The following is a 24,237-nucleotide window of genomic DNA, read 5'->3' as shown; positions in this document are numbered from 1 at the left end:
GAGGGGCAGAACTGTGGCGGGGGAGGGGGGAAGTGTCTTGAAAACCTGGAGAAAAGAGCGTGATCAGCAGGGCCAAAGGCTGCAGAGGTCAAGGAGGATGAGGAAGGAGAGGCCACTGGATTTGGCAGGGAAGCGATCACTGGTGACCGGAGAGCGCAGTGTCAGTGGGACGATAAGGTCGTGAGCTGGACTGTCGGGGCCAAAGGGATGGAAGGATCGAGGGGGGATTCTTCCAGGATGGGAGAGACATGGGCATGTGTGCGGGTGGTGGGGAATAAACCAGTAGAGAGGAAGAGAGCGAAAACTAGAGGGGATGAAGTGGGGTCACTGGAACAGGCAGAGGGTCAGCCTTGGAAGGCCGCTTCATCACGTGAGAGCAGTGATGGGGCAGCCGCGGAGGAAGAGGGCGGCCACGGGAGCCTCGCCCTTCTCCGTAAAGCACGAGGCAAGCCTTGTGGGGACAGGGGGCTTCGGGCTCCCACCTTCAGCAGCCCGTGTGTGGGAGCAAGGGGGTTTAACTGGGAGGGGAAGGAGGGATGACCGGTGGTCGGGCAGTGGGAGCCTGGCGCGGGACGGAGGGGGCACCGACGGCTGGGTGGCCAGAGCGCGGCAGGCTCCCGATCTGTCACGTGAGCGAGGCTGGGGGCCCCATCAGAGTAGCCCCAAGCCTCGGGCAGGACGGAGGGGGGAGACCCCACGCCAACAAACCCACCGAGGAAGCCTCGGGGGTCCGGGTGGGACGGGGAGGACTTTGTTGAGGCCCAGCTCGGACCCCCTGCACCTTCCCTTGCGCGGCCGCAGAGCCCGGCGCTCCGGCCCTGGGACGTTCCCGCCAGCCCTCCGAGGCTCTGTTCGAGGGGTTCACGTGCGGTCAGTCCTTCGCGGCCGTTCTCGGCCTTGTGCGAGTGCGCACTCAGAAATCTGAGAGGCTGTTCGGCTCTCCGCATGCGCCCTGCGGCCCGCCCTGACCTAGGCTTTTCTCCTTTATTCCCCGGTTTGATCAACAGGGGGCGAAGACTTTGAATAAACAGGCCGAAGAGCCTGAACATGCGCCTTTGCATGGCGGGTCAGCGGTTGCGCATGCGCGTGTCGTTGTTTCTGCGGCCCACTTGGATATGTCATGACAGCGCCTGTCAAAGGCGCGTCCCATTCTGCTCACGCTTCCCTTTCCCCAGCGCACGCGCTCTGCGTGGAAGGTCCTTCCCACCCCTTTTCTTCTGGTAACCACAACATCCGGGGCAAGGGGGCGGGCGGGAGGTGGGGTATCGGGATTGGGAGGGGGTTAAAGGAAGCTGTCACCTGATGCCAGGCGTTGAGTCACGTGATGCAGGACCGGCAGGAGGCGGGTCCGGAGAGATGACGGCGTACAGCGATTGGTGGACAAGGGTCAGGCGGCGATACGAAACTGGAGGTGAAGAAGGGGGTGTGCGTTGAGGGGGCGGGGCCCACGATCTCGAGGGGCTGGTGATTGGCCGGTGCGGGTCACGTGCCCTCGCGTCTGCCGCCGTCCTCCATCGTCGCCCGTCGTCCTAGCCCTCATCTGTTGTGGCTTTCCGGCTCTACTCTGACTGTCCTGCTGAGGCCGGGCTGCCCCGGAGACTCGAGCCGCCTCCGCACCATGGACAACTCCCGCAAGCAGGCAGAGGCGCTGGCGCTGCTGGCCGAGGCAGAGCGCAAGGTCAAGAACTCGCAGTCCTTCTTCTCCGGCCTCTTCGGGTGAGAGCGGCCCGCCGGGGCGCTGGGGGGAGGGTGGGGTGGGCGGGGGGACCCGGGGGACGAGAGGGAGCCCCGGGCAGAGAGGGGCGGGGGGCATGAGGAGGGAACTCGGCCAGGGTGGGGGGACCTTGAGGACAAGGGAGGGGAAGGGGAGACCCTGGGAGGGCGACGAGGGGCTCGGGGAAGGAAGGGCCAGAGCTCAGCCAAGGGTCCTGAGGCCCAGCAGCCTGAGGGTGCCCTTCCCCGCCTGCTCGCTGGACCCATGAGAGGCCACTTACTAAGCGCTGTACCAGTGGAGAAGAGGCGGCTTGGAGGGCAGAGGGCACAGGATGAAGCTGGCTGACTGCTGCTGGAGAAAGGGACATATGGGGCTTCGTTTGTATCCCGATTACTAGCTGTGGAGCAGTAGGCGGCCATGTGACTTCTGTGGCCCTCCAGGTCCTCAGGTGCGGCCCTTTGACTGAATCCAAGTTTCACAGAACAAATCTCCTTAATAAAAGAATTTGTTCTGTAAAACTTGCACTCAGTTTAAAGGCCGTACCCAAGGAGCTAGACCACATGTGGCCTTCAGGCCGCAGGGTCCCCACCCTTGGTCTAGAAAGAGGCCTAGGGCAGCGGCTTGCCTAGGGGCCCAAAAAAGGGAGACTTGGAAGAAAGACTGAGGAAGCAGGGCTAGGAAGTATAAAAAGTTGTGTTAGGAAGGCCTGCAGTATTGGAAGACCCTGGAATGGGGGCACTAGGTCCAGAAGAAAGAGGTGTCCAGAAGGGAGGGGTTGTTGGGAAGAGAATATTCAGATACTTGGGTGTGGGAGAAGCTGAGAGCCTGGAACTGGAAGTGGAGGGAAGCTGGGAAGTGAGTGTTGACAGTTTGGCGTCTGGACCTGCCTGTTTACGGGGATATGGGGATTTATTTTCCCACTAATTTCCAAGAGAAAAAGTTAAAGTTTAACTTAAGGGGGGGGCCACCGTGGGACAATGCCCAGGAGGATTGCCTTGACGTTTTTCTTACGAGTGTTGGGCCCTTGTAGCCTGAGATGTGGTGCAAGATCTCAGTTCAGGTCTTGCCTGAATGCTTGCCCTGTGGTCAGTCCTGCTTGTGCCAGACTGGACGGGGGTGAGGGAGACACCGAGACCTCCTATCATGAGGACTTCAGATCACAGACACATAGGACTGATAGGGCAGATAGGACTGCCCCCCCCCCCCCAGGCTCCCCAAGCCCTGGGGCAGCATCCCACAAGTGGCCTGGATTCCAGGACCTCTCTCAGAGGCTTGGGCCTCCTGCAGCCACAGTTTTGCACTACATGACCCATAAGCAAGCTCTATTCTAGCTGCAAATTGTGATTTTGTGACGCAGTACTGGAACAATGAGAGAAACAAGATGAGTGTCAATTTACAAGGCCTCCCATTGCAATTTGGGACTGTTGTGATTGTTAGAAGGCACATCCTAGAGAAGATGAGGCTTGGCTGAGCGCCGAAACTTTGTGGGTCGGTGTTGTTTGGGCAGAGAGGGATAGGGCCCCGTAGATGGTTAGCAAATGGGTGAACAGAGGTGAAAATGAGACTAGCCTAGGTGCAGGGCTGGCTTGTGGTCCCATGGGATGTTAGGCCCAGGAGTTCAGTCTTTGTCAGCTAAGAAACGGCATCATTCAGAGCTCTTTCTTACCCATGTGGTAGGTTCTTCACGGAATCTGTTAGAAATACACTTGACACCAAAAATTTAGTATCAAGAAAGTTTATTACAGAGAAAGTCCAGAGGATTTAGACGTTTCTGGCCAGAAGTGGGCTTCACCCCACTTCAGGAGGGATGGGCCCTGAGTGCGAGGGCAAGCGTGCTTTTATGCAGTTAAATTTGGTGCGAAACCTCCCACGTCTGGATTGGCCCGTTCCTTCTAGGTTACATTTATTCTGGCATGCCCCCTGTTCCCGCCCTATTGTGCCGACAATTGTGCTGTTGCCCCCCCCCCCCGCCCCCCCCGGACGCTGGACGGAGAAGTTGCTATGCCTGAGGTTCACTAAGCATGCTCTTATCTTGATTTTGGGGTCTTCTTGGAACCATCAGCTTTGGGCTAAGTCCAGGCCCACCTGCAGTGTACCTGCTTCCTTGACTTGTTTTTAGAATTCTCTGCACCATTCTACCTGTGGAAACTTAAGCCGTCTAACTGTAACAGAATCTGATTTGGAAGGGGCCATGGAATCTAACCTGTACTTGAAAAGGAATCCCCTCCACAGCATCACCCACGTGTAGTCATCCAGGGGTGGAAAGTCCTGCTTTTTTGAGGCAGCCCTTTGGAACAGTTCTGGTTAAACCGCCTATGGAGGCGGTTTTCTCTATACCGAGCCTCTCTTCAGTTTCTGCTTATCGCTCCTCGTTCTTCCTCATGGGGCCAACCAAAACAAATCAGAGCCTTCTTCCTGATTCCTTCTGGAGGCTTTGTCTTAACCTGGCCTTGCCATGCTTTCAAGGAGGCCCCTTGATTGCACCTCTCCATCTCAAGGCCTCAGAGGTTTTGGCCTGGGTGGGAACGGAACACAGGCCCTGAAGACTCTCGGGCCCTTTGGGACGGAGGGGCTGGGGGGATGGCTGGAGGGAACTTTGCCTCCCGACTCTTGCCCTGGGAATGTTCTCTGCATTAGCTGCCTCTGAGCCCACCGATGTGCATTTGTGCAGATCCAGAGGCTCTCTTCAATGCAGAGTGCTTGCTTTCCTTTTTCTTTCTTCCGGGCTTCAGATGCAGTGAATGGGAATGTGACCCAAAGCGACCTTCAAGAGCCGTTTCTTTGTCACTTTCCCTGTGGTTCTTAGAGGGTGGTCAGCCTGAAGTTGTTTGATGGGGAGGGGCTGGGGCCCCGTCTTCCCTGAAGGCTTCTCCGCAGAGGGCCTGACTGGGTCTCTGTGCGCTCCCCCAGTCACCACCATGTGTCCCCACCACATGGTGCTTATTCTCAGGGGTTCCTCTTTCCCAGCCTCTCTTCACTGACCTTGACGTTGAGCGGGCCACAGAAAATTATGGGCTTCATCGAGTACGTTCAGTGTGGCGGCTGTTGGAATTGGACCCTATTGGACATGCTTTGGGGAAGCTGGCTAGTGAAAGGAGCCCTGTTTTGGTTGGGTTGGCATACGTTGGAGTTTCTTTAAACAAACCCAGCATTGCCTCCTTCCTGTAGCTGAACATTAGAAAAAGGTGGACATCTCCTTTAGCTTCCAAACTTCCTTTGGTGTCAAAACTTGAAGACTTAGGCCCCAAAATATATCTTCCTTGTACACAGAATTAATTCTCCTGCTGTATTTTTCCAGAAAAAGACTTGTATCTTCTCTGTCATTCATTTAGTTTATATTAGATACCTAATTCGTCACCTAAAAGGTGGCGTTTCTTGCCTGGCTCAGGGCAGTCAGCCTACATTTATAGTGGGAAATATTTCTGAGATGATGCAGGATTTCTGGTTATGCCAGCGGTCAAACTGATCACCAGGTTGTAGGAAGCAGGTTGAGCTTTATTGTCCTGGGCCTCATTTTCCTCTTCTTGCCTTGATATGAGGAGGTCAGAACGTGCAGGCCTGTACTCTACCCTTCCATCTCTACAGGGCCCTGTGATTGGCTGAATCAAGGAGATTTGACACAGCGTTATTTGCAAACATCTTTCCAGTTCAGCAACAGGCAACTGAGAAATTCAGGTCCTTCCTAGGAAATCTTTGAGAAGAGAGGGCGAGGCTGTCGTCTCGGATTATTTTGTGACTGTGGCTGTGTTAGTGGCCGCTCCTCCAGCCTTCTGCTGTGGTCTAGGCCTTAGTGAAGCTTCCCTGTCCTTCTCTGTGGGCGGGCCCAGCCCCGGCTCCTGCAGAAGCAGGCCGCCACCTCCGATGTGTGATGATGCTGATGTGTGGATAAGAATGGTCTCTCGTACAGAGAGCCCTGTTCAGGGAGGGGGTCCCCTGACCTGTGGCTCCAGCCTGTGGCTGACTTGGGCCAGGTCCTCTATAAAACGGGGTTGGGTTGTTGATGCTGCTGTCAGGCCCTAGGCCCCATCCTCTTGGACCCTCAGCCAGTCTTGGGTTCTAGCATACACTCCCTGAGGGCAGGTCTTACTTCTCATCTTGGTCCTTGTCTCCTCAGTGCATTGCAGATAGGAAGGGCTTAATTCATGTTTGATTCCTTGAATCCTGGTCACTGTGTCCTGGATGTGTTATAGCTTGGCAACATCCTTTTCTCAAATTGGACGTGATATTCTGGCTCTGGTCTGATCAGGTAGTGTTGAAGGGGCAGGGGAGGTATTAGCATTTATATAGCACCTACTGTGTGCCAGGCACTGTGCGGAGTCCCTTACACCTAAGATCTCATCTGCTCCTCACAACAGAACTGGGAGGTAGGTGCTGTTATGATCCTCATTTTATAGTCAATCAGTGTTTGTTAAGTGCCTCGTGTGTGAGGCACAGTGCTGAGGGCTGAGTGCAAGAGAGAGTTCCTGCCCTTGAGGAGCTCCCAGTCTGATGGGAGAAAGCTGAGGCAGCCAGCCCAGGCCAGAGCACAGTAGAAGGCACAGCCTCCCCTGTTTTGGCCACTGATTCTCGCTGGTGGGACTTCAGCTGGCTCGCGTCCCTTCCAAGCGTCTGTTGCTTCCCTGGCAGGCTTTCTCCTGGCAGAGCTGAACTCTTCCATCTGGCAGTCAGTAGCAGCTGGTGCCTGTGCCAGGGAGACCTGAGAAGACTCCCTTCCTGTTCGCCATAGAGACGCAGAGCATGTAATTATAGACACCCCAACACCGGGCTGGCCCAAATCAGTTTGCTCTATTCTGGTCTGTGAGCAGAGGGTTCAGGACCAGCCCTGGGAGCTGAGGTGCTCATAAGCATGAGGGAGGGGAGTGAGACAGCTGGCCAGCTGGCTGTCACGACTCTCCTGGGAGGGCCTCAGCGGCAGGGTTTTAGCTCATTTTTCCTTTTCGTCACTATTTCAAAAGCAAGTCCGCTGCCTGTGGAGGCCCTGGAATTGTAGGTGGGACATACGGGTTGGTCCAGCCTGTGCCCTCTGACCCCGGCCATCTGAGCTTCAATTTCCTGTTCTGTAACAGGAGAATCATTCTTACCTTGCCTACCTCAGTTCAGTTAGACAAATCACTGCCTTGGCAGGCGGAAGGATTTTATTGGGAAGCAGGTGCTTCAAGCTATTATTAGAACGGGCCCACCTTTGTGCTGGAGGCTACAGGGGAGACAGTTCTCACAAAGAGTCCCTATTGCTGAGGCGCTTCGCACAGGACCCATCACCACCATGTACCAGACCCTAGCAGGCAGTGAGGTGGCTGGGCAATAGTGAGAGGTTTGGAGTCCAAAGGCCAGGGGCCAACAGGGGCTCCGCCCGGCTGTGAGACCGTGGTCAGATGCCTTCGTGTCCCCGGGCAGCATCAGCCTCTGTCTCTCTCTCTGGAAGGGCTTGGATTCAGTGGCCCCCAAGGCCTTCCACCTCTCTAGAGAGCTATGTGTCAACGGGTTGCCTAGTTATGGCTGAGAGCAGAAAAAAGGCCCGGGAGCCAATGCTGGGGACACACTCTCTGTGAGACCCCTTGTTTTCCTGGGTCTCAGTTACCTGTGAGAAAAGTGGGTTGAGCGAGACCATCAGATTTAGGGCCGGAAGGACTTGGGAAATCATCTAAAGGAGGCCGAAGTGAGGAAAAGGGAAAGGCCCAAGGGGGCCTCTCCAGGTGATCCCCTTGGAGCACATGTTGGGAGGGCAGCAGGCATTGGGCAGAGGGCAATCACTGAGGGCCTGGCTGGGCCCATGGAATTGGGGGCATCCATGCTGTATCCCCTATGCCTCCTCCATTATGATAGTCTCAGCCCCAAGCTGAGCTACGGACAGCCTGAGATGGGGGAGCACAGGGCCGCAGGGGCCAGAGGAACCTGGTCTTTGCTCTGCTCATTTGGAATCATAAGGTTCCAGAATTGTAGGATCTTAGTGCCCGAAGGTCTACAGATGTAACCCAGCTCAGTGCCTTGACCTGACCTTTGATCTCTGCATGAAGAGATGATTCCCTGTGCCTTGACCCCCTTTGAATCTGAGCATGCTCACAACCTTCTGGGGACCCCTGGAGCTTACAGCTCATGGACTTACACGCAGGGGCAGGGCAGGGTGGGGGCTTACAGTAGTCCAGAAGTGGTGGAGGGCAGAACAGAGCCAGAGGGGGTGGCTGGGACTGCGAGGAAGTACAGGCCATTTAGCTTATCTCCCTTAATGGACAAGCAAGGCCCAGTTCTCCAGGTCCTCTTTGCACCACCCTGCCATGTGGTCCTTGCCTTGTTCTCCAAGAGGACCCAGGTGAAAGGGGGCAGGAGTTTTGGGAGAATTGGCTGGCAGCAGCCCCTCCCCCAGTTGTCTAGATTCAAATATGAGATTTAGTGGATTCTCTTAAAACGTAGTAGAAGCCTGTGGGACTTGCTTTTGAATGCAGATGCGTATTGTTTAACCTTGAAAGAAAGATTGTATGAAAATCTGATAATATCCATGTTCTTTTATTGGAAAAACCAAAACGGGAGAGGAGGCGAGCCTGGAGGAGGGAAGGGGCAGGGCCTGTGGCTGAGGCAGGAGTGGTGAATGATGACATCTATGTGGGGCCGGGCTGTGGCACCAGTTTTGTTATCTCCATTTCACAAATGAGGAAACTGATGGCGGGAAGTGCCTGGGCCAAGCTTGGACGGGTCCAGTGCTCTCTGCACTTTGCCACACTGCCTTTAGAAAAGACCTCTCTTGACACGAAGGAAGACGTAACCCCACAAAATAGCCCCGAGCCTGGGGGCAGCCGGAGCCAGGGGCTGGAGTCAGGAGCTGCTTTTCCACCGAGTCACCCAGTTGGGCTGCTCTGGGTCTTTCCTGCCCCTGAGGTCCCTGGAGTCTGTGAGTTCCTCTGGGGAGCTAGGCAGGTAGAACCTGAAGTTTGAACCTGTTTTCGACGTTAGCCTCGAGGTGATTGAAGGAGTTGAATCCTCAGCTCTGTTGTGTGGTTCCTTTTCCACTGAGGGCTTGAAGCAGCTGTCACCGAGAGGCAGCCACGTCTCACGGGGAAGGGATTCCTAATCTTCATCCCCACTTGTGCCAGGAAGAACTTGGTCCCGTGTCCTGGCCCCAAAACCATGTGGGCTGGCGGCCTTTCAGGACCCAGCAAGAGCCTTGTTCTAGGGGGAAGACAGGTGCTGCCCCAGCAGCCCTGGTGGGAGAACACGTTTTATTAGTCATCCAGCCAATATTGACTGAGCACTTACTGGGTCCTGGGCACTGTGCTTGGCATTCTGGGGCTGCAGAGCACTGGAGACAGGATTTCTGCCCCCAGGGAGCCAGCTCCCAGGCTAATTGGAGCAAGAGACCTTGCTGGGTTATCAGATATTCATTGAGCACCTGTTCTGTGCAGGTCTTGGGTGTTTGAGCTGACTCTGCTGCCCACCTGAGCCGTGTGACCTCAGGCACGAGCTCATCTGTAGCATTAGACAGTGCCCCATCCCAGGTGAGAGGGGCAGAGAAGGAGCGGAGCGGGAGTTCAGAGGGCATGGCTTGGCCCACACGGGGTTCCTTCTGAGCAGTCCGAAGAAGCAGGCTTTCCCCAGTGCAGTCACCAGGCACACATGAAGCGCCAGCCCTGCGTGAGACACTCTCTCGCCCCCTTCCTTCTCTAAGGCAGTACCCCTAGTGTTTGGTGACCAGGTTAATGGAGTGTGCGACAGGGGGGTGACTGCGCGTTGGAACCTGAAGCTGGTGTAGGGTCAGGAGAGGAGCGGAAGCCACCTGGAGTGGGGGCAGAGGGTGCAGCCGTGCCCCGGCCCCCCCCAAAACAACGCTCTTTCTACCTCTACAGCCAGTCTCACTCAGCAGACTCCTTAATGTGGATTGTTTTTTCTCCTCCCTCAGAGGCTCATCCAAAATCGAGGAGGCGTGCGAAATCTACTCAAGAGCCGCAAATATGTTCAAGATGGCCAAGAGCTGGAGTGGTTTGTATTCTCCTGTTTGCTGCTTTGAGGGTCGGGGCTTACCGTGGCCCTCTCCTGTCCTCCACCGTCCCCAGCGTTCTTCGGGCCCCTCAAGCATGGTGTCAGGATCTCAGAGCTGGAGGGGACCTTAGGGACAGAGAGACATCTAAGTCTCAGGAGGGGGACAGCATTGCCCCCCCCACCCTCTGGTGTCTGAGCTGGGACGAGAAGCCCAAAGTCCCTGTTCTTCAGAATGGGTTCTTTGATTTAGATGTCATCCTACAGAGGGTAGGGACAGAGAGGCGCCTTTAATCTGGAGACACTTATACTAGACTGTTGAAACATTTCAAGTTATTTTGAGAGAGTGGAGGCAGGAGAGGCGACTTTTAGATGTTAGGGTCTAGGACAGGGGTGGGAGAAAAACTTTACCCTCTAACTGTGCTTGGCATTTCCATCAGAGGCTCATCCCACCAGGTAGATTCTTACTTTCTTGGCGTCGGAGAGGCCTTGGGTCTAAGACGAGGGACGTCCTACCCTGTGATGATCTGTGGTCCTGGGCAGGCTCTTTCTGATGTAGTGTGTCCCATTCTGGGCTCTGCCCCCAGATCGGGGAGTGGGGGTGGGGGTGGAGAACAAAGAGGGGTGGGTGGAAAGTGTTCTCTGACTCTGCCATTCCAGCATCCCAATGAATGGGTTACCACAGACGTAATCCCTGCCTGGGGTGGGGGGTGCGGGGGGCATGCTTCCTTCAGACAGACTGTAGCCGTTGATCGGGGGTTCAGAATAAGGGGTTTTGTGGCGGAGGCTCAAGAGGCTTTTGGGTAACTGTCCAAGATGCTTTCTGAGAAGTTGGAGCCTTTGAGACTGTCTCTGGATTCTTCAGGAAGTGCAGGGACTTCAGTTCTAGCAGGTTGCTGACGTTCACCTACCGAAAAGCAGGGCTGGACAGTGTGAGTCTGGGTCGGGTGGTGAGAAGGAGTCGAATCCAGTTCAAGTCCCGCCTGGGCTTAGTGTCAGGCCTCTGACTCCTGTTCTTACTGAGCTTTGTTCTAGGACCAGGGTGGGCATCCTGAGAAAGTGGGAACTTGGTGCCCCCTAGAGTGAGGGGGCTGGCAGCCAGACCTCCCCTCAGCTCTCGCTGTGATGAGCTGGCAATACAGTGTGAGCTGACTGTGGTGGGGAGTGGGCTGGGGAGTGCCGCAGGGAATTCCAGCAGGGACGGTGTGCCATGACCCTGCCCTTTCAGAAAACTCACTCCACTCCGCCAGGCCCCGCCAGCCCTCAGCAGCTGCTCAATGCTCTTCTTTGGAGTGGACCCTTAGACAGAGGGTAGGGTCAGTGACTGGGGTGGCTCCCGGGCACCTTACCGCTCTAGGCCCCGCTCTGGCTTTGGCCCTTTGGGTATAGTGACTGGAGATGTCAGGGACTGGTCTGACCTCGGAGCTGGCAGCCCGGCCCTGGACCAAAGGCAGGGAGTCGTAAGGCGGCTGGCTCCCCTCGCCGTCCTCCTCTCTGAAGAGGCCGCAGTGGTCCCTCCGTTCCTTTCCAGGGTCCCGGGAGGGAGGCTGTGGCGCCTGGGGGTGGCGCGTGTGTGACGGCAGTGTCCTACACTTTGTTCCAGCTGCTGGGAATGCATTCTGCCAGGCGGCCCAACTGCACCTTCAGCTGCAGAGCAAGCATGACGCGGCCACCAGTTTTGTGGATGCGGGGAATGCCTTCAAGAAAGCAGACCCCCAAGGTGAGGGGCCCGAGAACACGGGGTGGGGCTGGCCGAGGCTGCAGTGCCAGCGCTGGTGGTCTGGGGCACCTGGGGGCGGTTTCTGCATCAGCATGGAGGCACCCCCCCCCACCCAAGTGTTCACTGTGCATTTGGACCCTGCCCCAAGCCCTTCCTCCCTCTCCACCCCGCCTCCCCCAGGCAGTTGGTCACTCCCCTCCCCGAGTCTGGGGAGCATCTGTGAGTGGGTGTTGGCACTGGAGGCTGGCTCTGCACCACAGAGAGGATCTGTGCCGTTTTCAGAACTGGTATGGGGACCAGACAACAGGAAAGGGGTTTCAAAGACCAGCTGGCTTATGAGAGGCCACCAGACACTGACCCAGGCCAGGCCCAGGCTGGGCACATCGGAGCCTCTGCCCAGCAAAGGGAACTTGAAATGAGAGAGGAGTGGGGGAAGGAAGGTGAAAGGCTGTGTGTCCCCTCCAGTATGCCACTGGTGGCATAGGATTGCAGATTTCAGGCTTTAGAGGTCACTGAGTCTAGTCCAGAGCTCTCATTTTACAGATCAGGAAACGGAGGCCCGCAGAGGCTAAGGGGTTTTTCCGTGTCCTAGAGTAGTGAGGAGCATGCGGGTGTCATGTTTCCGTGTCCCAGCCTCAGGCCAGAGCCCTGTGCTCTTCTGCCCTGGTCCCCAGGACGAGGAGGGTCTGGTCCCCAGCAGCATACGTGCATCCACCCGGCTGCTGGCAGGGTCCGTGTTTACAGAGGACGGCCTCCTCCTGGCTGGCAGTGCTCGTTAAAATGGAGAAGGGAGCTAATTATCCAGATAATTAGAACAACACAGGCAATTCTGAGTTCCTTGTGGTGATAGTGCTGTTTTAATTTGTTTTTTGTTGGGTTTTTTTTTTTTAACCTGACTCATCGGGTAAACAGTGCCATTCACGCTTGTCTTCATCACAGAAACAGGTCCTTCAGATTGCCTCAGCATCTTCTGAAGCCACAGGCCCTAAGGGCTGGGGGCCAGGCCAGCCGGCCCTGTCTGGGTGGGGTCGTTTGTGCAGCAGATGGGGGTTGGTGCTTGGCTCAGTCAGCCTGACCTGGGCAGACGGGCAGAGCCAAGCACTTTCTGAACCAACCCGAGCAGCTGTGCCGAGTGCTGCTTTGGGGCACTGCCCCCTCTGCCCTCCAGGCCAAGCCACGGGACCACGGGAGAGCAGAAAAGCCCCTTCATGGGCAGGGCAGGGGGGAGGTTTTCCAGAAGGATGGTTGGTCACGGTGGGGCGCTAGCTCAGGCCCGCCAGGTGAAGTGATGATGAGACAGTGGGTGTCTGGCAGCCTGTGCGCGTCCTGGATGTGCTTTGCCATCCCACTGCCCCGGGCCACAGAGACAGCTGCATCGCTCACCCAATCTGGGCAGAGGTCAGCAGTGTCAAAATGGGAGGGGGAGGGGGGTCAGGTAGTCAGTCAATCAGTAGACACTTATTGAACACCTACTGTGTGCCAGGCCCTGTGTATCCTGGGTCTCTGCTAACTTGGGTTTCTTCCAGGCTCAGTTGGGCTTCCCTGGAGCTTCCCCAGTGCTTCCGCAGGCTGGGATGAAACCTCCTGCTGAACAGGTCCACGGCAGGAGTGAGCCTCGTCACTCCCTGGGCTCCAAGCTGCCGTCACAGCTTCCGGCATTCACTCCCCATGGGGGCTCTGCTCTTGCCGACAAGCCGCTTCTCTTGGGGGGGCAGTGGCAGGAGCCGCTGTCCTGGTCTTTTCTTGCCGTCCTCTGAGGCCTCCTGCTCGCTTCTGTTCCCGGCGGGGCAATGGCCTTTGGTGTGAGTGAGAAAAAGAGGCACTGGGGGAGCCCTGATCACTGACACTGCCCTCCTTCCCGTCACACTAGAGTGCCTAACATGATGGCTCAGAGCCCAGGGGCTACTGCCTGTCTTCCCAGAACATAGTGAAACTTGTCAGCCCTACTGGCCTGGCCCCCTGACGGGGCAGCTGGCATGGAGGGGGAGGAGGGCCCCGGCCCCTGTCAGACGTTCCAGCTGAGAGCAGTGCCTGGCGTCTGTGCCAGCTGGGAGGATGCTAGCCTGCCTCATCCTCTAGCCCACCTGTCTGGGCCTCAGCCTTTCCCCCCTTTCTGTTCTCCTGTCTGTCTGCTTCTGTCTTCCCACCTCAACCATTCCAGCAGCCCCAGAGGCTGACACAGTTTGGTCAGGGTTCTTGAATTTTTTTTTTTTTAAACATTCATTTTTAAAAATGTGCAGTTCCCAATTCCCCCTCCGTCCCTCCAGCTCCTCTCCCCCCCATTGAGAAGGCAACCAGCATGATACCAGTTACACAGGTGAAGTCATGCAAAAGGTAATTCCATGTTGTTGTTCAGTTATGTCCAGCTCTGTGACCCCATTTGAGGTTTTCTTGGCAGAGACACTGGAGTGCCATGTTCTTCTCCAGCTCATTTTACAGAGGAGGAAACTGAGGCAGACATTGAAGAAACGCCCTGAAGTGACTTGCCCAGGGTCACACAGCTAGGAAGTATCTGAGGGTGGATTTGAACTTGGGAAGACGAGTCTTCCTGACTCCAGGCCCAGTGCTCAGTGGTGCCGCCTAGTGGCCCTTAATTGCCTATTAGCCATAGGAAAAAAATGAAAAAAGTCTCATATAGTCAGAAATTGCCCACCTTGTACTAGACACTACACTGGCAGGTGCTGATATGAGGTGGAAAAGAGAAGTGGTCTCTGCTGTCAAGGAACTGTGGGCAGCTAGGCGGTGCAGCAAATAGAGTGTCAGGAAGACCTGCGTTCGAATCTGGCCTATTAGCTTGTGACCCTGGACAAGTCGCTCAATTCTGCCTCAGTTTCCTCATCCATAAAATGAGCTGGCACACCCTGCCGGTATCCTTGTCAAGAAAACCCCAAATGGGGTCCCAGAAAGTCGGACACAATGGAAACGCCTGAACACCCAAGAAAGAAGTTGGCCTCGGTCCACATGCGGGGTCCCTCCCTTTTCTCTCTGGAGGTGGACATTGTTTTTCATCCTGGGTCCTTCGGGATTGTCCTGGGTCATTGTATTGATCAGAGTAGCGAGGTCTTCCACAGTTGAGCACTGTTGGCAATGTTGCTCTGTACGGTGTTTTCCTGGCTCTGCCCACTTCACTTTGCATCAGTTTGTGGCAGTCGTCCCAGGTTTTTCTGACCCTACCCACCTCGTCATTTCTTCCAGGACAGTAGTATTTCATTACATTCATATACCACAACTTGTTCAGCCATTCCCCAACTGATGGGCATCCTCTCAATTTCCAATTCGTGGCTACCACAAGAAGAGCTGCTACAAATATTTTTGTCCATGTGGGTCCTTTTCCCATTTGTATGATCTCTCTGGGATACAGCCCTAGAAGTGCTATTGCTGGGTCAAAGGGTATGCACATTATTATAGCCCTTTGGGCATAGCTCCAAATTGCCCTCCAGAATGGTTGGATCATTTCACAACTCCACCAACAATGCATTAGTGTCCCCACATCCCTTCCAGCAGATGTCATTGTCCTTTTCTGTTGTGTCAGCCAGGTCAGTAGCTGTGGGGTGGTGCCTCAGACTTGTTTTCTTTTGCATTTCTCTAATCATAGGATTTAGAGGATTTTCCCATGTGTCTGTTGACAGCTTGTCAGTGTTCTTTTCAGGGCCCCACCACCTCTGGGGGTCTTCCACCCCTCTCTTCTGTCTTGGCTCTCCTGCTCCTTGACTTCCCTCCGCCCAGGTCACATTCATTCCAGACCATCTTCTTCCGCTCACCTTCTTCTCTTTGTCTCTGGCCCTCCCACTCTCCGCTGCCCATCAGGGCCCACTTGCGTGCACTCCTTCCCGTCATTCCTTCACTGGGTCCTCCGGCCCATGCTGCCCAGACAGCCAGCTCTCGAGGTGCCCGCTTGGCTTAGTTCCAGCTCGGCACCTCTGGGATGTGTCTCTGTCCCTTTTCTGGGGTCCTCCTTGGGCAGAGGAGCTTCGCCTGGTGGGTGTCCGGGCCTCGCCGGCAGGTTCTCAGAGTCATGGCTTTTGTTTGGGAAATAGAACTGAAGGACATCACTGCAATTAAGTCATCGACTGGTGCAAATCAAGATGCCTTCGCCCTTGGTCCCATGGCCCCCGGGTGAAGCGCCCTTGTTCTTGGGGCCCTCCTCTTTGTAGTCATCTCTCCCTCCTTCAGTGTCTCTTCAGGCCTTGGCTGTCAGCTGCTTCCCTGCCCCATCTCTGCCCTGTACTTGACTGATTGGGCTCTAGACGGTTTCTCTTCAGCTTCTGAATCCCTCGCCCCACAGCCTGGCTGAAATGGGTGTAATCCCTGCCACTCGGGCCCTCCCCGTGTAGGCTTCTCGAAGCCGTTCCAGAGCTTCGCTTCTCTCCTCGAGCTTCCCAGACCTTCCCATCCCTCTTCCTCCTCCGCTGCTGAAAAGACGAAGGAAGCCCTCCCAGGAGCGCGTGGCCTTTCTGCTTGCCGTGGAGAACTAGCTACCCCCTGTTTCCCTGTAGATGCTCCTTCCCCAGACCTGGCCATCTGAGCTGTCAGCCTGTACCTGTCCTCCCCTGCAAAAGCTGTCTGGGCCTCCTTGACCATCTTGAGGTCCGGCTGCTGACTTGCCCCCTCCAAAGGGACCGACCAGGGGTCTCTCGGTCGCCTCATCAGATGCTCTTCCCCGGACACAGTTGTTCTCTCTGCTCGGGTCCTTACTCCCTCCTGTTGGCTCATTCTTGGTCCTCCTCCTTCCTCTGTGTCTGATGGCTTCTTTCCAGGATCCTAGGCTGGCTCATCACCCATATCTTGCCCCCGGTGGCCTCTCTTCACCGGTCATCTTTCTGTTGTCTTTATGGGTGACCTCCCAGGGCAGGCCAGCCCAGCCAGTCCAGTGAAGCAGCTGGGCCCCGTGATGGGGAGAGAGGAAGCAGGGCGGGCCAGGCAGTCAGACTGACACCTTTGGCCACCTTGACCACCATCTCCCCTCGGACCCTGAGCCCGAGAGCCCTGGGGGTGGCTGTGCTTCCTGCCCAGGGCCCAGACCCTTCTATCAGTGGAAATGACGTTCAGGAAGGGACAGCACCTTCTGCTTTGCCGCTGCCCCTAAGGACCATGGCACCTTTCCGGCGGGCTCCTGGCTGACCCTTCGCTGTGTTGTCTCCCCCCGTCGGGGTCGGGGCTCATAGACGGCAGGCTCTGCCTTATCTTTCTCTGTGTCCCTGGTGCTCAGCACAGGCTTGGTGCATGGGCAGCGCTTACTAAACACTCCGACCTTCAGCTCCGTGGGCTCAGTGTCAGCTCTCTGCAGATGACTCTGGCATTTGTACACCCAGCTCCCGTCTCTGCCCCGAGCTTCAGTACTGAGCCAGTGGTTTCCAGCTGGACATTTCAGACTGGATGTCCTGGAGCTCATCATCTTTTGTCCCAAAGCTACCCTCTTCAGACTGCAAGGCACTGCCACTCTTCCAGGCTCCCCGGCTGGTGACCTCCATGTCATCCTGGACCCTGGTCAGGGCCTGTCTCTCCACCTTGCCCACCACCGTGGGGTCTGCTTCGACACAGCTGCCTACCCCAGGACATCCACACAGCCACACTGAGAGGTTCTCTGGCTCCCTGCCCTTTGGCTTGTGAGGTCCTTCCAGACCTCACCCAGTCTGCCCTCACCCACCTCTCCCTGTGCCTGGTGTTCCCCCCCCCAGCCCGATTCTTCCTTCCCAGTCCAGGGCCTCCACTTCTTGTCTCAAGCCTTCCTTGATCCTCTTGACACCTCTGTCGATTCTGTTCTGTGTCTACCCAGAGAAGGCCTCGCTGACTGCCCACCCCAGCCCCGAGCCTGGCACTTCAGATTTCATGGGTAGAAGGATTTCTTCCCTAGGCCAGCCGGGAGCTCCCTGCCCAAGTAAGGAGGCTTGCTTGGCCAGTGAGTGAGGGCATCTTCCCTGCAGGCCACGGGCCGGGAGAGCTGGGAGCGCATTGAAAGGTGTAAGGACGCACCCAGGCTCACACAGCTGGGAGTCGAACCCAGGGCTTGCTGGCCGGCTCACTTCTCCTGGACTGCTGCCTCTCACAAAGTGGGCATTTATCATGGATGTCCATGGATATTTTAGGAACACTTCAGGACAGTATCTGATGGACAGCTGCGTTTGTGGAGGTCAGATGATGGTGGCACACCCCCCAGGGTGGCTCCTTGTGTCAGCTTCTCTCGGGCCTGGTCTGGTTGACTCATCATCAGCCTAGGAGAGGGTGTGAGGTTGAGGGTGTGCTCTGCTGCTGCTCCTGGGATTTCTCTCTGAGCCTCAGTTTTCTGATCTGTAAAACAGGTCGTAATGACAGAAAGGATTCCAGTAGTTGTCTGTCTCAGCCAGCACTTGAAGGAATGGTATCGATCGAGAGGCCCTGCGTCTCTGCAGGCCCTCCCAGTCAGCTCCGAGCTTGACCCAGGACTCGGGGTCTGAGGCCCACGCTGGGTCTCACAAGAAGACTTGTCCCCTTCACATGGAGGAGTGGTGATGGAGCTGGATGCCAGAGCCCGTCCAGGAGCCCAGCCTGTGGAATTATAAGGGGGGGACACCACAGTCCAGGAGAAGTGGGGCTGAAGGGGGTTTGCTTGTCTCTCCTGGAGCCTGAGTCACGCAGCGGCTGCTGTTCCCTGGGACAAGTGAGACATCAGTTCCTGCTGCCTCTGTTGAGCCTCCTGACCCAGATAAGAAAAAGAGCCTGAGTAATGAGGCAGGAAACTTTCTGGCACCGAGACCTCAGGAATTCTGAGAAGGGTGACCCCAGCAGCCCAGCTAGGCTTCCCCAAAGAGAGGGCTGCAGCTCGGGCTGAAGGGATTCCAGGAGGAGAGGCCGGTCACGCTGGGATGTTGTCCTCCAGACGCTAGGACAGAGCTGTACCCAGCACTGCCCGAGGGTAGGCCTTGGTGATGGGGAGTCCTGGCCGTGGGCACGGTGGGCCTTGGGAAGCAAAGCCCTCCCACTTGGGCAGCCCCTTGTCCCTCCTCCAGAGGGACCCAGGCAGGGCCCGCAGATCTGGAAGGAGCCTGATCCCCCCTTCATTTCATAGAGAAGAAAATGGAGGGGCCAAGAGGAGAGGAGCCTGGCCCCCAAGATCACAGCAGGTGACGATTCCAGCCCAGAGCTCGGGGCTCACATTCCCTCATCTCCTAAGGTGGGTCTCTGACAGCGGAGACCCAGGGTGGAGACGCCTTTACTCTCCCTCCTCCCCGTCCTGCATCGTGGCTCTGCTTCTTCCTGAGCCACACTCCACGTGCCCCCTTCTCTCCTCTGTTCTCCCACAACTAGATTCTGTCACCTGATTGTGGAGAGGCTTTGGCATTGAATTGGATTCTCCTGGAGGACAGGCACTCTCTTCTTGTTCACATTTGTCCCTTCCCCTGCACCTTAATTAAAGGTTTCTTGATTTGTTTGGAATGGCCCTGCTGTGGCCGAGCAGCTCGCCCTCCACCATCTGGGGCTGGGCAGAGGGGGAGGCTTGGCCAGCTGTGTGTGGAGGGGCTGGGGCAGCTCCCACGTCGGCTCGTCCCCAGCCCCAGGAAAACACAAAATGTGAGGCCACTGCCTCTGCCTTGGGTGTGAGGGAGGCACTGGCATGAGCTTGCAGGGAGGGCTCATCTATGATGGGAGGCAGATTACTACTTCTTTCTTATGCCTCATCTGTCTCATCTGTAAAATGGGAACAATATTGTATTTTCTGCTTTCCCAAGGCATTGTAAAAAAAAAAAAAGCACTATGTAAATGAGCTGTTGTTGTTGTCATGAATACTTAGGGCATCCTGGCACCCCCAGCTTCCTCCTCCACTCCTGTCTCCTTCCTGAGAGTTGGTGGTACATAGCTGTGTTAAAATTAAAATAAAACTATCTGCCTCAAGAACTCAAGTCTTTATGTGCTAGAAAATGAGAAAAGACTTCCCACTCACTCGTCTTTTTCTCTCCTCCAGAGAACTTGTCAAAAATAAATAAAAAAGTCCCAACAAAAATCCTGTCAGAGATAGTAGAATGAGGGGAGCCCGCTCCCTACCCCCAGATGCCGTCCGGGCCTCCCTGCTGCTGGGATGGTTTGGGAAGAGGCAGCTCAGGGATGGTGGGCTCGGATAGACGGCACTCTGAGACTCACTGAGGTGTGGCAGCTGGTCCAGGAGCTCAGCCTTGCTGGGGACTGACTGTTCCTAGGGCACCTGCCCAGGTGCAGGGTGGGGAAGGACAGAAGCTTTTCTCATCCTGCTGGTGCCTTCCTCCAGCCCCCCTGAAGCATCTCGGCAGGCAGTGGGGGGGGGGGGCAGCCCACAAAAATGCCTTCCATTCTCATCTCTCCCCCCACTCTTTCTCCCCAGAGGCTATTAACTGTTTGATGAGAGCAATTGAGATCTACACAGACATGGTAAGATCTGGGGGCCTCCTCTCCTCCCTCCCCTTCCTGCCCTGCCTGGCTAGATGCTCAGTGTATTGATGAATTTATCCAAAAAGGCTGTTGGGACGGGTAGGCCAGGAGCCACAGAAACCCCTGGGTTTGGGATCGGTTGAAGCTGTGCTTAAGTCAGGCCAGAGGGGTGCTTCTGGCAGGCTTAGGGCCCAGCCGGGGTGGAGGAGAGAGAGGACGAGAGGAGACCCCCCCCCCCAACCTGCTCCCTTGGGCCTGGCCCTCTCAGTCCCAGTCTCATGCAGGATGATTGGTCTCCCTTGGATTGGGCCTGGCTCCATCCTCCCCCTCCCCCCAGTCTCTTCCAATGTTACCATTTCCCTTCCCTGTACCTGTTAGATGGTGACCCATGTGGGAGGGTATCAGATGTGGAGCTTAGAGGGAGAAAAGCGACAGCCAGGTGTAGGGCATTTCACAGAATGAGAGACCATCGGCGTTCTTTACCTGTGGTTTTAGCCCCATTCCTGAGGCCCAGAGATGGGGTGCCTCACCCAAGGGCTCCCAGCTCAGGAGCAGTAATCGGGCTTCCCTCCCATCCCTCATCTCTGCTCTCCTCCAGTCAGAGGCACAGTCTCCCAAAGACCCCGGAATCACTACCCCTCCTGAGGTCTGGCCGGGAGACTTCCCAGCCCCAGGACCATGTGGGTGGGCAGGAGGGGCACTGGTGGTGGTATGTGGTGGCCACCCATGGACGCTGACTGAGCACCTGCCCACCCAGGCCCTGTGTCATTGGGAGGCAGCCCCTGGCCAGAGCTGGATTTGAATTCTGGTTCTTTCTGACTTCAGGCCCACAAAGACCTGAGTACAAATCCAGCCTCAGACACAGCCTGGCAAGTAGTTTTGTCAGCTCCTGCCAGGCTTGTTGTGAGCATCAAGTGAGCCAACATGGGGAAAGTCCTTAGCACAGAGTAGGCTGGCCCTCATCGTTTCGTCTGGCCATCACTTCCTCTCTGGGCCTCTCATCTCCACTGTCAGATCTGGGAGAGTGTAGAACAGTCAGGTGATGTGCAGGTCGGGGGATGGTGAGCATGAAGAGAGCAGTAGCCCGGGCTTGGGAGCCTTGCTGACCTCTGCCTGCCTTTTCAGGGCCGCTTCACCATTGCAGCCAAACACCACATCTCCATTGCTGAGATCTACGAGACGGAGCTGGTGGACATTGAGAAGGTCAGCAGGGGGGTGGGGGGGGCAGAAACTCCTTCCCTTCCCCATCCCACTCCTTTCCAGGATAACGCCTCCAGCTGCTGTCTCTCTCCACAGGCCATAGCTCATTATGAGCAGTCTGCAGACTACTACAAGGGGGAGGAGTCCAACAGGTAACTCCCTTTCCCAAGCCCTCGCGTCCCATGCCCAGACTGGCGGGATTCGCTCCCGACCCTCACCATGCCCTTCTCCCCACAGCTCTGCCAACAAGTGCCTACTGAAGGTGGCTGGCTATGCTGCTCAGCTGGAGCAGTACCAGAAGGCCATTGAGATCTATGAGCAGGTGGGTGACACCCAGGCCCCCTGATCTTCCTCTGTCCCTTCTTCTGTCCTCCCGTGGCTCACCTGGTCTCCCTGCCCAATGAATGGCACCAGAGTGAGAGGCAGAGGGTTGGCTGGGAAGAAGGACATCCCAAGTGCTGCTCTGGGCCTCAGCCTGGAGCTGGCACCACAGGGTTTGGGTCAGCTCCTGGGAAGTGAGCTGGGGGCCTGGGGCTGGGTGCTGTCAGCCAGCCTCCTCCCAGCCAACGCAAGAATCCCCTCCTGCTGTGGGAGGTACTTGTGTGCCCTGTCCATGGTGGTCCAAGGACAGCACCTGTCTGTGGCCTCCTTTGCGTCCAACCCATGGAGCCGGGGTGGGGAGACTGAGGGTAGGAGAGGTCCCCAGTCCAGGAGCAGGGGATGCAGATGGCAGAGAGGCAGAAGCCAGCCTGGGCCACACAAAATGGTCACCTTCAGTAGGGGACCACCGAGCTTCAGCAGGAGCTTGGAGCTGACCCCCGTCAATGCAGCTGTGGTTTACTCCCTCCCCTCCTGTGGAGCCCATTGGTTGTTATGTTCTCTGGGGTCACATGTCACAAGCCCCCAATTTTAAGATCCTGGGCACCTAAAGCCCTGGGAGAGGCTCTTGGAGCAGATGAGTGGACATACAGTTGGGAGGAGTGTGCTGGGAGGGGTTGGTGGAGACCCACCCCAACTTTGACATTCCCCAGGACAGAGAGGAAGGAGATAATGTCTTAGTGATGGAGGCTCCTAGTGGCTGTGGGGGGATGGGAGAGATTCCTGCCACGTTTGGCGGGCTCAGCCTGATCTAAGAGTGAGGCATCTGGGAGTGGGGGAGAGATGGGCAGGCATTCCTCCCGAACCATCTTTCAGCTGCCCCTCAGCGCCCCTGCTCTGCCAGCCTTCCCCTTCCCATCGTGGAGCAGGCGCTGTGTGGGGTGGACATCTGGGTCCCCATGGTGATCCGAGTACAGGCTGCCTTCTGCATCCTCCCTCCCACGCCTGCATCGCGTGGATGCCTTTTAGCAGGGGCCTTCGGGGCTCGTGGGTGCCCAGAGCCACGGTTCCTGCCAGGCCCAGGCCCCCCGGGCAAGCCCCTTCCTTCTGTCGTCTGCAGGTGGGGACGAATGCGATGGACAGTCCCCTGCTGAAGTACAGCGCGAAGGATTATTTCTTCAAGGCTGCTCTTTGTCACTTCTGCATCGACATGCTGAATGCCAAGGTGAGTGGCCCTGAGCCCCCCATTCCCCCTCTGGGCACAGCCAGCCCAAGGTGCTTGTGGGTAGTATGGGCACTGGGATTCTGCAGGCCCCTTATTTCCCCTGCCTCGGTAGCGAGTGGGACCTTTCTTAATGGAGTCACCATCCCCCCCCACGTGACATTCCACTCCTCTCATACCTCCATTTTGGGACCCCAAACCCTCCTTGTTCTGGCACATTTCTGAGGCCTTCTGGAGGCAGCGGAGAGGGACAAGAGCTGGGGTTTCAGGTGAGCGGGTGGACGGGGGACGCCACGTTTCTTCTCCCCCTCCAGCCTCTCCCTGCCCCCATCAGCCACCCTCTGTTCAGAAGCCCCGCTTGACACGGGGACATAATCTCTCTGGAGGTAGAACTGGGCAGAGTGCCGGCCAGCACAGCCCCAGCAACAGGATGAGCCTGGGTTGCCGTGGCAACGAGGTTGGTCCCTGAACCCCTGTGCTGAGGAGTGGCCAGCCACTTCTGGCATTGATCTTTTTCTTGTCTCCCTCCCTATCCCCCATCCTGCCGCTGCGTGCTCAGTTGGCCGTACAGAAATACGAGGAGATGTTTCCAGCTTTTTCTGATTCCCGAGAATGCAAGCTAGTCAAAGTGAGTGCCAGCGGCTTCCCCCTCCCCAGGGGTGCGGGTGGAGGTGGGGGCTAGGCATACGGTCATGTCTTCATTAAGGTTGCTCGTATTTGGCAACCTTTTTCCACACGCATCTCTTCCCCTGTCCGTGGAGAGCGTTAGTTATCCAGAGCCCTGAGAGGGGAGGGCAGACTGGAACCCAGGTCCTTTTGGCTTCCAGGCCAGCTCTGTCTTCAATATCTGTCTCGTGTAGCAGTAGTAGTACTAGTAATAGCTAACACTTATGTAGCACCTGCTGTGTGCCAGGCACTGGGTAAATGCTGTATAAATATCTCCTATGATCCTCACAGGGGAAGTGCTGTTATGATCCCTATTTCACAGATGAGGAAACTGAGGCAAAGAGGTGAAATGACTTGGCCAGGGTCACACAGCTAGTAAGCTTCTGAGTCAGGATTTGAATTTGGGTTTTCCTGAGTGGGTGTTGCCGCACGCCGCCCCAGGCTGGCTTCATTTTTGCTCTCTTGTCCACACTGGGCCTGCAGTTGCTGTGAATTTGGGACCCCTAGGACCCGAGCCCCATTTCCCTCTTAACTCTTCTCTCTACAGAAACTCCTGGATGCCCATGAAGAACAGAATGTGGATGGCTACACTGAGTTGGTGAGTGGCTGCCACGGTGGGAGGGCTCCTCGTGTCCCCCCTCCCCAGGAGGAGCCCGGGAAGGCTTCTGGTGCCTGCCGGCCGGTGATGGCTCCCTCTCTCCCCCATCCCAGGTAAAGGAGTACGATTCCATCTCGAGGCTGGACCAGTGGCTCACCACCATGCTCCTGCGCATCAAGAAGACCATCCAGGGGGACGAGGAGGACCTTCGCTAGCCCCCCCCCAGCCCGGCGGGCCTTTGTCCTCCATCGTTGGGCTCCCCCTGACCCCCCCCCTTCAGGGCTAAGAGATTGTAGGATGGGTGGGAGGAGGGAGGTGTGGGGAGGCCCTGCCTGGAGGCCTCTACCCAGGGGATTGAACCCCACAGCCAGAGGTCAGGAGGGAGGCCGCCGGAGCCTCGCCCCCTCCATGCCCCAGCACAGCTGCACAGAACCAGGACTTCAGCCTAACCCTCT

At 56.6% G+C, this 24,237-nt stretch overlaps 1 protein-coding gene across 2 annotated transcripts; it reads left to right on the top strand.

Moving 5' to 3' along the window:
* Positions 1 to 1,507: 1,507 nt before the first annotated feature.
* NAPA (NSF attachment protein alpha) lies at positions 1,508 to 24,237 on the top strand. Of its 2 annotated transcripts, XM_027845903.1 has the most exons (11): positions 1,508 to 1,716; positions 9,603 to 9,682; positions 11,283 to 11,399; positions 19,732 to 19,778; positions 20,904 to 20,981; positions 21,075 to 21,130; positions 21,216 to 21,300; positions 22,417 to 22,521; positions 23,078 to 23,146; positions 23,732 to 23,782; positions 23,896 to 24,237. In XM_027845903.1, the coding sequence occupies exons 1-11, from the start codon at positions 1,619 to 1,621 to the stop codon at positions 23,995 to 23,997; spliced, it is 888 nt and encodes a 295-aa protein (XP_027701704.1). In that variant the 5' UTR covers positions 1,508 to 1,618; the 3' UTR covers positions 23,998 to 24,237. The 2 variants fall into 2 exon arrangements, with proteins under 2 accessions (XP_027701704.1, XP_027701705.1); XM_027845904.1 differs by lacking the exons at positions 1,508 to 1,716; positions 9,603 to 9,682; positions 19,732 to 19,778 and having other exon boundaries at positions 11,340 to 11,399.

Source organism: Vombatus ursinus, unplaced genomic scaffold, assembly GCF_900497805.2.
Source record: "Vombatus ursinus unplaced genomic scaffold, bare-nosed wombat genome assembly UNPS02015030.1, whole genome shotgun sequence".
Lineage (NCBI taxonomy): Eukaryota > Metazoa > Chordata > Mammalia > Diprotodontia > Vombatidae > Vombatus > Vombatus ursinus.
This window is presented reverse-complemented; position numbering and strand designations above follow the sequence as displayed.

Coding starts and splice junctions, on each gene's coding strand:
- NAPA (XM_027845903.1), top strand. CDS start 1,619: ATGGACAACTCCCGCAAGCAGGCAGAGGCGCTGGCGCTGCTGGCCGAG. Junction 1,717..9,602: donor TTCTTCTCCGGCCTCTTCGG/GTGAGAGCGGCC, acceptor CTCCTCCCTCAG/AGGCTCATCCAAAATCGAGG. Junction 19,779..20,903: donor TTGAGATCTACACAGACATG/GTAAGATCTGGG, acceptor CTGCCTTTTCAG/GGCCGCTTCACCATTGCAGC.